The 13,127-nt window shown below is 45.8% G+C and overlaps 1 protein-coding gene across 1 annotated transcript; it reads right to left on the bottom strand.

Moving 5' to 3' along the window:
• Positions 1-4,536: 4,536 nt before the first annotated feature.
• On the bottom strand, positions 4,537-11,053 carry LOC146007482 (uncharacterized). The gene is made up of 6 exons (XM_083145873.1): positions 11,014-11,053; positions 10,516-10,724; positions 9,754-9,881; positions 8,284-8,472; positions 7,870-7,930; positions 4,537-5,944 (listed from the first exon to the last, which is right to left on the bottom strand). The coding sequence occupies exons 3-6, from the start codon at positions 9,820-9,822 to the stop codon at positions 4,557-4,559; spliced, it is 1,707 nt and encodes a 568-aa protein (XP_083001999.1). The 5' UTR covers positions 9,823-9,881; positions 10,516-10,724; positions 11,014-11,053; the 3' UTR covers positions 4,537-4,556.
• Positions 11,054-13,127: the final 2,074 nt, after the last annotated feature.

The raw sequence follows: 13,127 nt of genomic DNA, 5'->3' as shown, positions 1-13,127 counted from the left end.
CACCCCCCCTCCCGCGATTCGCAACCCCCCCTCGCGCAATTCACACCACCTCCCACGCTTTGTGGACCCTCTCCCGCGATTCGTCGACACCTGCGCCCCCTCCCTCCCTTGATTCACGGCACCCCCCGCGCCCCTCCCGCAATTCACGGCACCCCTAAGCCCCTCTTTAGTCCCCCGTATACTCACACACCCCTATCACTACCCAGCTTCCTGCTCTCCTGAACCGTAACTTCCACCACTGGGGAGTCGCTGACGCTGTTTTGCCCACATGCCCCTATCATGCCTCATAGCCCAGCCTCCTGCTCTCATGCACCCGAACTCCCACCCAGTAGGAGGAGACACTGACTAAGGGCCACCATCCTGTACTCCTGTGCTGCCACGCTGGACCCTCACCCACTGGCAGAAGCAGCACAGTATCTCCCACCCTCCTCTTTAGTCCCCCTTATGCCCACACACCCCTATCACTACCCAGCCTCCTGTTTTCCTGTGTCGTGACCTCCGCCAGTGGGGAGCCGCTGACTCAGAAACACCCTACTATACTATTGCACACACACACCTAAACAACATGCACACACAGCCCCCCCCCCACACCCACAAATGTCACTGTACCATCCACACTATCAATGTACATCTTACTTAGGGTTACCACCTAGTCCCTATAATTCCGGACACATGTTAATTACACAGGTTCTGTGGCAGTTTAAAATCAGGTGAAGTGGAGTCTTGAAGTCAGCCAGCCACAGAACCTGTGTAATTAATATGTGTCCGGAATTAAAGGGACTAGGTGGTAACCCTAATCTTACTCTGTAACCGCTTTTTAATTCAACAAAACAATACACACCCCCTTCCACATCATATGCTCTCTATTTAACACATTTCACCTATAACTCAAGTTGCAATAAAGGCATCTTTCATACAATTCTAACCATCTTTCTCATATATATAATGTTCACAAATTAAGGGGGCGCAGCCCCTTACGATGGTGTGAAGAGCGCCCGTAGGGCGCGATGAATCACCTAGTGTTATTATATGTGTTTTACTATTGACCAATTGAGTAGCAAGTTCTTTGGAGGTCAAAGTTTCACTTCCTGTTTGATGGTATAAATAACTGAGACTCCATCCACCAAGTCATACCTTTGAAAAAGTCATCTGTGGATGACGAAACGCGTCAGGTCTTACCCCTGGATACCTTTGGTGGATACAAATTGGATTACAAATTCTTCCATACCCACTTGGACCAACTCCCTCCACGCCAATCTTTTTGCCCACTGGACATTCAAGGGACACCCCCACCTGTTCATTCTGGAGCCGTTCTTTCCGTGAGTAAACAACATCTATGCTCACGACGTGATACATTACATCTGGCTATCCAACAGGTTAATGGAGACCCACCAAACCAGTTAACTCACATCAACTTGGCAAAAACGGTCTAAAAGGGAGTCCACATAGGAACAAGTGTGACTTTTTCCCCAAGTATCCATCCCCCACTATATAGGGGCTGTTTCGTGCACAGTGCAATATACCATCACTAGATGCTTTTAGCAATTATATGCTCTTATGTGATTTATGTGTACTTTTTATTTGTTTATTAAATTGTTTTTATATGATGATATCCAATTGGTCAGGATTGTAATTTTTTCATTAATTAGCGCTCCACCACCCCATTTTTTCCTCATTGCCGGGGGTTACATGCTCGTTGCCTGGGGATAGATATATGTATATATATATATATATATATATATATATATATATATATATATATATATATATATATATATATATATATATATATATACATAGATACACACATACAGAGTACCACAACACTCGCCATCCCTGCGAATGGGGTGCAAGCAGCACTCGCCATTCCCAGGTTGGGGTGAAGTGGCCTGTGACCACATGCTCTAATAAATACAAATACAGGGACTCTCCATAATGAACTAACTCACCTTAGTATACAATTAATCAAAGAAATAATGGGGTTTTAGTTCATGAATTGATCAATGCACTTAAGCTTGCAGCCCATCGCCAAGGGACCCCATTTCACTGCAAGTCCTACACTAACAATTGTCTCTCAAAAGTTAAGACACCTTTTCTAGTTATCCACGAAGACCGGGCAGTACTCCGTACTTGTTTGGACTATCTTCCTAAAAGTGGTATCCAGTTTCCACTTGAACCAGGAGATTGTTGTCCCGGCTTTTTTGCCTTCTAATTCTTCTTCAGAGGATTCGGATTTAGTTACTTTAGATGTTGTGCGTGCATTACGCCTTTATGTTCAGAAAACCAAGGCTCTCCGAAAAACCTATTCTTTGTTTATTCTTTATGATGGGCGTAAGAGAGGCTGGCCAGCCTCTGATCCATCTTGCAATGGACTGTTTAGAACGGCCATTCGTCAAGCCTATCTTTTCTCGTGTAAGCCAGTCCCGGTCTCCATTAGAGCCCATTCTACTCAGCCCAGTAGTAGCGTCCTGGGCAGCGGGCCGGGGTGCTTCTGCTGAGCAGATTTGCAGAGCAGCTACCTGATCTTCTGTACATACGTTTATCTGTTTTTACAGGTTTGATTCCTTCGCCACTGCTGATGCAGCATTTGGCAGAGGAGTCCTCAGTGCAGTTAGGGAGCGTTCCCACCCTTGAGGGACTGCTTTAGGACGTCCCATGGTACCAGTGGTCCACCATAGGCTGAAGGAAAAAACAGGAATTTTGGTCTTACCTGTTAATTCTGCTTTTCTGAAGCCATGGTGGATCACTGGGCGCCCACCCTTTGCTCGTATCTACTGTGTTTGAGTGTCTCTCTGTCTTGTTTCTTCAAGACTCTGGTGTTGGGGTGTATGTGTGTGTGTGTGTGGGTCCTGTTCCTTGGGCTTTGGTAGTAAGTAAACTGATTAGCCTGGGGCAGGGCAGGGTATTAAGGAGGCCAGCCCAGCTGCACTCTCAGAAGTTTAACTCCTTGGTGCCCGGTCTGGAGGACCTGGAATATCCCATGGTACCAGTGATCCACCATGGCTTCAGAAAAACAGAATTAACAGGTAAGACCAAAATTCCTGTTATTTGTTTATGCTTGACATCGATGGAGGAAAGCCATCTGATTCTCCCCCATCAACAGCAAAACTATTCTACATCCACCATAAATCGAAACATGTGTACCTCTTCTCCAAGACACCCCCCAAGTGCCTCTTTTCTAGGACCCCGTTTTCTCCCATGTGTGCCTTTTCCTTGGTACCCCCTATCCCCCATTTGTGCCTCTTACCTGGGAACCCCCTCTCTTCCCAAGTGTGCCTCTTCCTCTGGACCCCCTTTCCCTCATGTGTTCCTCTTCCCTGGGAACCTCCTCTCCTCCCATGTGTTCCTCTCCCCCTTTACCCTTCTCCCCAATATGTGCCTCTGCACACCAAATGTATCTCCCCATGGTCCTTTTCCCCAAATAGGTCTCTGATCTCCAAGATGGGCCTGTGTACCAAATGTACCTCCCCCAAAAATGTCCATGAGTCCACCATATGTACCCCTCCCTCCATGTGTGCCTTTTCCCCTAGACACCCTCTCCTCCCAAATGTGCCTCTTTCTTTGGACCCCACATGTTCCTCTTTCCTGGGACCCCCTTTACCCCGGATGTGCCTCTTCCCCCGGGACCTCTCTTCCCCCATGTGTGCCTTTTCACCAGGAGCCCTCTCCCCCGTGAGCCCTCCCCGATGTGTGCCTCTTCTCTCTTTTCACAGGTACCCATGTGGATTTTTTACTTGACAAGCGGACCGAAGCTATGAGATCAAGATAGGTAAGAATGTGTGTGTGTGTAAAAAAGTTGTACTCAATTAAGTGTCTGGGTCAGTTATCTTGGTATTGGTTCTGTAGTGGACTAAAAGTCCCAGGGGACCCATTAATGCCCAACATGCTGCGACTTGTGGTTCTCCAAGTTCCAGCAATCGGGGAAGGCTTGGTGGTCCTTAACCCAATATCTTATTTTTACACTTTTTCAACCATTTCAATTCCATTAGCCCGGTGCCCACCGCTCAGGTGTAAGTCTTAAACTGGCCATACACTAGTGTAATTTGGCCACTTTTCACTCGATTTCAACGGATCGGGCCAAGAAATCGTGTGAAAGTGGCACGTGTTTGCCATTAGATCGGATCCGATGCATGGTCCTGCTTGCTCGTCTGACCTCCAACACAGCCCCCTTCCCGACACAGCCCCCTTCCCGACACAGCCCCCTTCCCGGCAGCACGGAATGGGATTGCATCTGAAGGTCTCGGTGGGCTCAAGAGGGATCATACATATGGATAGTGGTAGATGCTCAATTAGTTTAGTAATACCACTCAGGTGCATGCAAGGGAGGGGTTAATATTGAGTAAGCAATGGAGAAGTAGCAGTAACGTTTAGGGGCCATCAGAACAGGGGTATTGAGAGTTACTGTGAACATAGAAGCAGACAGATGGGCAAACAAGATGGCGGCTGGAAACAACACATATAAAACCTTATATCAAATTACAGAAACTACACAAGATCCATGAAGACTCAGGAACCAAAAGGAACTGTTAGGCCACATTAATTAAAAAATCCCTTTATTACAATGAAGCAATTCTTTTGTCATCTGTGTGGGTTTTCAAATGGCTGCTGAGGTAACTTTTTAGAACAAAGCTTTTCCCGCAGTCAGAGCAAGAAAACGTCCTTTTGCCGGTGTGAATCCTCTGGTGCGTCACTAGATACGACCGGCTGGAGAAGTATTTACCACATTCGCGGCAGAAGAATGGTTTCTCTCCGGTGTGGGTTCTTCGATGTGCCAACAGGAGCAGCCTCCGGGCAAAGCACCTACCACAGTCAGGGCACGTGAATGGCTTCTCGCCCGTGTGGGTCCTTATATGAGTACTGAGATTGGACTTCTGTGAGAAGGACTTGCCACACTGCGGGCACACGAAGGGCTTCTCTCCTGTGTGAATCCGCCGATGCGTGGCCAGCTTGGAATTGCTGGAAAAAAATTTACCACAATCCGGACAAAAAAGTGGATTCTCCCCAGAGTGAATCCCCATGTGTGTAACTAGTGTGGCCCTGCTCTTAAAGGGTTTCCCACACTTAGGACACAAGATTGTTTTGTGTGGCTTGTGACTTTTGTCTGGTCGTAAAGAGCATGTCTTTCTGGGACATGTTGCGCACCTACCCTCTCCTGCACTGTCTGACGTGGGAGAAAATGGCTGTCCGCAGTCGGTACAGATGTAATGAGTCCATGTATAATCTGTGGGTGTATAAATGTCCGTGTCGGTGACCATTTCTTCCTCACACTTCACTACTGCCTCTGTGATGTCATCAGGAGATGAGGACTGTATATGGTCTGGGGGTATATAGGCGTCGCTGTCTGTGACCTTTCCTCCCTCACACATCACTCTTGTCTTTGTGATGTCAGGAGATGAGGACTGTATACTGTCTGCGACCTTTCCTCCCTCACACATCACTCCTGCCTTTGTGATGTCAGGAGATGAGGACTGTATACTTTCTGCGACCTTTCCTCCCTCACACATCACTCCTGCCTTTGTGATGTCAGGAGATGAGGACTGTATACTGTCTCCGACCTTTCCTCCCTCACACATCACTCCTGCCTTTGTGATGTCAGGAGATGAGGACTGTATACTGTCTCCGACCTTTCCTCCCTCACACATCACTCCTGCCTTTGTGATGTCAGGAGATGAGGACTGTATACTTTCTGCGACCTTTCCTCCCTCACACATCACTCCTGCCTCTGTGATGTCTGGAGATGTGGACTGTATATGGTATGGAGGTAAATTGGTGTCCCGGTCATTGAAAATCCCTTCCTCGCATGAGACCAACCCTACAGGTGCCTTCCTCCTCCTTTCTGTTACCAGCTTGCCAGCAGTTCGTACTTCTCCCTCCTGTTTATTTCCAACATCTGGTGTAGGACAGGTGCCCAAATATACGTCAGGAGAATTTTCTAGACATTCATCTGTTGGAAAGAAAATATTTGAAATTAGATTTATCACTATAAAAACATAACTTAGGGAATTATGGAAAGTAGATACACATTAAAAAGCAATCTATAAGTAGAATGGTAAAACAGATTGGAGTCAGGAGTAAGTGCAGCTAAAGTCAAATAATTATGCTTTGGGGCCGCACTGATAGTGTAATGGTTAGCATTACAGCACTGAGGTCATGGGTTCGATTCCCACCATGGCCCTAACTGTGCGGAGTTTGTTTATTCTCCCTGTACATGTGTGCGTTTCCTCCCATAACCTAAAAATATACTGGTAGGTTAATTGTCTCCCAATAAAGTTAACCCTATAATGTCTGTGTGTACGTGTGGTAGGGAATATAGATTGTAAGCTCCACTGGGGCAGGGACTGACGTATATATGGGTGTACATGGGCGATTGGGGCTACAGAAACTAGGGGCACAGAAGCCATTACATCACAGTCCCTTGGCATGTGGTGTGACCGTTCCACAGAGAACAGGATACCTATCACATGACCATAGGTACTAATGTCATTGGTCACATAACCAGCTGTAACAGTAATGCCCACTGATGATGCACCAGTAATATTACAGACCAGTAATATTTCAACAGTAATTCTAGTTGGGAGTGATATACCGTAAAGTAATAGTACTGGTCATTAATACTAAGAAGTTACATTACTAGCGCCTAATATATCAGCAATAATAGCAGTGCTCAGGATTTCCAGCAATTTCGTCTTTACACGAATGACAAGCTCCTCCCACACACTAGATCTCTCTGCACACATTACATCTGCCCCACCTGCAGCACAGCATGGTTTTACCAAGGTGCAAATTTACTCCTTTTATTTATTTGCTCATACAGATGTACATCCTTGCTGTAGTCATGCTGAATAGCCCCTTCTAGTCGTGGGTATATTATTTTGGTACTTGTATACTTTCACGGCTCCCATCGCATGCCATATGTAGTGGCATGCGATGTGATTTTTTCCTATACGATGCACATCGTGGGAGCCGTGATACTACACAAGTACCTATTATTTTGCAATGTTTACATAAAAAAATTCTTATTTGCATCCCTACTGGAACATGACGCACAATCAGACTTTGCTGATTAAAATGATATGCAGCATGCTTATATTCTGTATGAGACTGCGGCTGTACCTGCGTATGACATGCTTCATTTCGGTGCTGTGCTTTTCTGGAAATCAGCTACTGACGCTATAACCTAAGATGTCGTATGAAGATACAGCCGCAGTCGCCTGCAGTAGAAATGTAGGCATGCTGGATATCATTGGAATCAGCAGCATCTGCTTGTGCATCTCATCTGTATGCTAAATAAGGTCCTCTTTGTATTCAAAGAAAAGTTTTTTTTTTTTTAAAGTGACAATAAAATAATATATATTTCAATAGGAAACCAGAATCCCAACCGGCAGCCAGAAGAAAAACACTGGAATGCCGATATTGCCGGAATAAGGACTTCTACCAATCAGTCTCCCCTGCCAGTCCTATGCCATGCCTGTACTGGAGTTACATATAGTTTGGGTAAGAGAAGCACAGGGTGAGATTTAATAGGATGAGAGAGTCAGAAAGTGAGAGATTTGGTAAGAAATCTCCATTTATTTTTTTAATGCGGCAATCATTTACACTTTACAATCAAACTGGTTTTGCAGTGTAAATGATTGCCGCTTTAAAAAAAAACCTGGAGATTTCTTACCAAATCTCTCATCCTATTAAATCTCACCCTCAGTGTCTTTGACCAACAGGTTTTGGTGAACAAGATTCTCCAGTTAAATAAAAAAGAAAATAAAAAAAAGAAACATCACCTATTTTATATAGTTACCACCTGTGTAACTATAATAAATGCCCCGCCCTGTTTGGGATATGCGAGGTGAACCACAGACTGTTATATAACCGTACCCGGGGAGCACAGCAGCTGGGATTTCTCCGACTGAAGATCGTCCACGGAACACAGCCAGTCCTACCCAAAAAGAAAGAATATGCAATTAGGGACAAGAAAAGTAACAAGCAACATGTCAGGCCGCTTGGCGGTGCCACGGGCCAATTTAATGTTACATGTATGCATTTGCACCTCTGAACATTTATTTATTAAAGTACAGGGTCACTACAAAAGAAATTGACCGTTTCAACATTTCATATAAACCAAAGTATTGTTGATATAGTCAAATACTTACATGGCCATGTGGTATATGTCTATAAGTTTCTATGACTAAGTTACAAATAATCTATGTGGGAGCCTTCGGTCACATGACCGATATCAATACGATCATCCATTTTGTTCCAAACACACCAAAGCACCACCCTTGTGCTCACCTCTCCCGTCAGTAGGTGAATGATCTTGGTGGTGAGTTCTAGGATCCTCTGGTCCCGGTCTCTCTTGCGTATCAGTGAGTGAGGTGGGGACATGATGTTGGGGCTCTGGGACCTGCTCAGTCTTCCTTTCACACATGAGCTGCTGCTGGGGATCTCGGGCTCTCTGGGCCTCCTCACCACTATGTATTCCTAATGATCGACAGTCAGAAATGTGTTAAAATGTTTACTACACAAGGAGTATAACAGATTTGAGACAGAGGCCCAGATGCACTAAGCTTCAATAGTGATAAAATGGAGAGTGATTAACAACCAACCAATCAGCTCCTGTCTGACATTTTTCAAACACAGTCTGTGACATGGCAGGTAGGAGCTGATTGGCTGGCTGTTTATCACTCTGCATTTTATCACTTTTGAAGCTTAGTGCATCTGGCCCAGAGAACCCCAACTCATACAGAGGTGTCCTCACACACCTAGCGTCAAGATAATATATAGCTTGTGACAGCCAGCGCAGCTGAGGCGCTGTAAGTGGTGTTACATTGGGTTATTTTTTAAATTTTGCACCTTATTTGAATCACCGACGCAGGGAAACACTGCTCACAGTGTACTACAGACACAGGGCTGCGACTGGAACTACACAGGAATTTGTTTGAAACGCGTACAAAGTTGCAGATGAAGTGCATGAAAGCTCTGATGAAACAGCCCCTTAGAGGAAACGCGTCAAGACCCGCCCCTTTTGGGTGACGTCTGCAGCAGCTACGTCAGCCTCTCCACCCAGTTAACCGTACATCTGGTATGTGTATGGGAGATGAGAACATGCAACAGCCTGGCTCAGAGCACTCAGCAGCTCCTGTGGGTAATAATAATTATCAGCTGACCATACATGACAATTGCAGTCTGCTTTACTGGCCAGTGACCACTGTTAATATAGCTCTGTAGATGGAGAGATTTTATATGACACAAAGGCAAAGGGTGGAGTTACAGTCACATAGGTAACGCAGTCATCAGGTAATAATATACGGCGCTATATACAAAAGATCAACTGCAGAAGATCTGAATATTATCGGTAATAGCCCGATGAAGTGGTCTGAGGTAACAGAATATTAGATCAGGCATAATCAACCTTGGCCCTCCAGCTGTTGTGAAACTACAAGTCCCATCATGCCTTGCCACAGTTTTGCTATTAGGGAATGCTAAAACTTTTGCAAGGCATGCTGGGATGTGTAGTTTCACAACACCAGCCATGCTAAGGGGAGGCAATACAGTGATACGGTGTCCATGCCGACTAATGTCGACATTTGGCACAAAAAAAAAAATCGAAAAACTCATGTCCACCTTTTGACTGTCGACCTTCCCATGGTCAAACTAATGTTTGCATCGACCTTCCGATCCTGTCAACCTGTTGTGTCCACCTTTAGTGGTTGACCTAATTAATGTGACCTTTGTGACCCATACCCCACCAGGCGGCCTCACCTCTCCAGACGTCAGGTAGATGATCTCTAAGATGAGATCGAGGATCCTCTCAGCCAACTGGTTTTTCATCCTCAACTCGGCCAACGCTATGAGCTCCGGTCCTCACAGTGACTGTCACAGTTCTGTGGCTGCAAATTGTGGGTTTAAACACAGCACCGTTAATACAAAGTTCCATGTAAAAGTCATAGCTAGAGTTAATAATATGTGGCTGAGAAAAGTCATAAGTGCAATAAGTTTGACTATGTGACTTCAGAAAATGGTGAAACAATCACTCTAGTAATATATCTGATAATTAACCCTTCCAAAGGGGATATAAGCTATAATTACAGACTCCTACTGTGGTAGGAATAATATTCCACTTGTCAGGCGTCATATCCCAATAATTCAGAGTTTTCCGACTCGGTAGTTTAGGGCAGGCCCAGCTGATACAACGCTGCAATAGATCATCCCTCTCCGAGATACAGGTTACATAGTTATGCACTGTATAATAATAGGGTGCTGCGGAGCTGCGGATCACTTGTGGCATCATATGAATAAAGGATATTATTTATTAATAGTTCAGCTTTACGTTTGTAAGTCATACAGTTTTGCAGATCTGAGCCAGGCGTTGGCAACTGTGCCCACCTGTAGGATGCATATCTGTTTGCCTCTGCAAAATACACCTGTGGCTTCCAGCTGTTATGGAACTATAAGTCCCAGCATGCCTTATCAGTCACCAGTTGCCTAAGCCTAGTGCAAAGCCCTATAATAACAAAGACACACCTGACCAGCAGCAGTAGCAGATCCTCTTCATCCAGAGAAATGTGTTGCAGTTGCTGTCCTGTGTTGTATTGTTAGTTAGTCAGTCCAGGCTGGCGCGCAAAGGATTCTGGAACTTGTAGTTTATTGACATATCGACTGACTCGAGGCGTGCTTTATGGTTTGGGTGACATCAGAGGCAGGCGCAGGACCTCGACACTTCGAATTAGCAACTAAATAAGAACAATGAAGACAGGGTGGCAACATTTAGCTTTTAGTCTACTGGTTTCTCACCACCTTATAGAAGTGTCTCCAAAAAGAGGCGGCGGACATTTTTACGGAGCCTCAGGGGCTTTTAGGACTAAAAAATGGCCGTTAGAGAGAGTCACTCACAGCCGTCACTAGCTACAACAAGTGTTCTCCACCACATTAAGCGAGCTTGTATTGCAACAGCGCCACCTATTGTTCTCCAATTAAACAGTTCTTATAGATTAAAGGATATGTATAGATATGAACACTCACGTTATGTTGTCATTTGCATGAGCTGCCCAACATCTGGAAGGGGGATTACAGGTCAGGAGATACCCAGACACAGAAGGCCATTAGAGCACAGATGATTCAACCACAATGACTGAGGAACTAGTTAAATGACATGTGACTCAGGCCCTTATTCTGGTTGACTCGCAAGGCAGCGAATTTCGGAGTTTTGCGAGTTCACTGAGGGCCACCCCCCCGAACCACCACCGACATGCAAATGGATAGATTTGCATAATCATCCATTCACAGCCTTGGGTGCTGGGGAGAAATCATTCAATGGTCGGTGACCATCGAATGATTTATTTGGCGTTCGCAAATCTGTGATTTCTCAGACTTGCGGGCGCCCTGTGCGAGGCATCCACTGACGTCAGCTGCCCGTCCCCCGCAATTTGCATGGGAACACTGATGAAACGCTGGGCTTCCCGATATGCAATTTGCTTGGCCCACCGCCCCACACTCATTGAATCAGAATACCGCCCTTAATTAGCACCTCAGCTAATTTGGTTTAAGTCTACAAAAAAATGGACCATTGAGCGCCTTCATGATCATGTATGAGAACCTCTGCCTTAGGCTAATATCACTGTCCACCTGCGTGCACCAATAATCCGCCTTCCTCATTCGAATGGCCAGCCCACCCATAGTTCCTCCAACCGCTGCCATCAAGGACCTACACCCATTCTGTGCTTGGTTCTCCAGTTCCATCTAATCCATGCATCTCCATTTACATGTTGCCGTCCCTGGAGTGGATGCACTTTGCCATCGGTGAGAATATGCGCTATTGTCAACTGTTTTCTATGTAGGGATGTCCATTGGCCACCGATGTTTAAACCCCCAGCAAGGGTCTATAGCCAATGTTGAATACTTTATCCATCGATTGGTGGAGAACTAGATGATTCCCTGCCTTTGATGGTACAGAACCACCCAATGGAAGTTTTTATTTTTCTACAAAGTACCAAGACACAGAGTACAGATCTTCTCCAGACACCCATTAAGCCCCTCCCCCAGGCTCTGATTGGCTCACAACCAGTGGCAGGACTTGTGGGTGGTAAGCCCAGGTGCAAATATATAATTTGAGCTCTCCTCCTCCACCCCGAACCCAAGTCCACAGTATGTAACATGGCAGTAGGGGACAGGGAGAGAATGACAAGGGCAGCAGTGGGCCCCTTAGTCCTCAGGGGCCCCATTGCATTGCAACTGCTGCACCAATGGTCATTCCGCCTCTGCCCACAACCCAGTAAAGCAAAAATGACCATAGGGGGTGAAGCCAGTGCTTGTTCCCTGACAAATGTGTTCATACCATCAATGTTACCCAACAGTGGTAACATCGATGGTGACCAGCAACCTACCGTTTGCCACATCCATTTCTTTGCTACACGCGCTGTGCAATTCGTAATATCCGTAGGATCCTTCCACATTTCCACTTGGGTTCCGAGCTTTGGACAGAGATCTTTTGGCATGAACGAGGAGCACTTCATATGGGAAGGACGCTGTGTGTGCCAGGAGCATGGATTGTTTCCAGTCTTACTATAGGTTCACATAGGATTAGTACAAAGTCATTCAGCCAAAAGGCATTACTGCGGGAAGTACCGGACACAGACACAGGTAGCAATTTCATGGTTTAGTATATGCCTGGCCAACCCGTGGCTCTTCAGCTGTTGTGAGACTACACATCCCAGCATGCCTTGCCACAGTATTAGCATTCCCTAATACCAAACCTGTGGCAACAAGAGAGCCACAGGTTGGCCAGGCGTGGTTTAGTATATAAAAAAATGGTGTGTGTGTCATCAGTTGTATACCAGATTTAGGAAATTGCTTTAACTTTTATTTTCCCGTCAGTGTGGCACCATCACTGCCGCTCGGAACCTCCACATAACTATATACGTTCCGGGATCATTCCTTCCTTCTATATCAGGGATAGGGAACCTTTGGCCTTCCAGCTGTTGTTGAACTACACATCCCAGCATGCCCTGCAATGGTTTTAGCATGGCCAAATAGCAAAACTGTAGCAAGGCATGCTGGGGTGTGTAGTTCAACAACATCTGGAGGGCCAAAGGTTCCCCATCCCTGTTCTATATGATCTTTGTGTTGTGCACTTGATA

This window comes from Crinia signifera, chromosome 6 (assembly GCF_055691185.1).
Source record: "Crinia signifera chromosome 6, ASM5569118v1, whole genome shotgun sequence".
Classification (NCBI taxonomy): Eukaryota; Metazoa; Chordata; class Amphibia; order Anura; family Myobatrachidae; genus Crinia; species Crinia signifera.
The sequence above is the reverse complement of the archived record's forward strand: the minus strand, read 5'-3'. Positions and strand labels throughout refer to the sequence as shown.

Coding starts and splice junctions, on each gene's coding strand:
- LOC146007482 (XM_083145873.1), bottom strand. CDS start 9,822: ATGAAAAACCAGTTGGCTGAGAGGATCCTCGATCTCATCTTAGAGATC. Junction 8,473..9,753: donor TCTACCTGACGTCTGGAGAG/GTGAGGCCGCCT, acceptor GTCGATCATTAG/GAATACATAGTGGTGAGGAG. Junction 5,945..7,869: donor CCAGCTGCTGTGCTCCCCGG/GTACGGTTATAT, acceptor TCTTTCCAACAG/ATGAATGTCTAGAAAATTCT.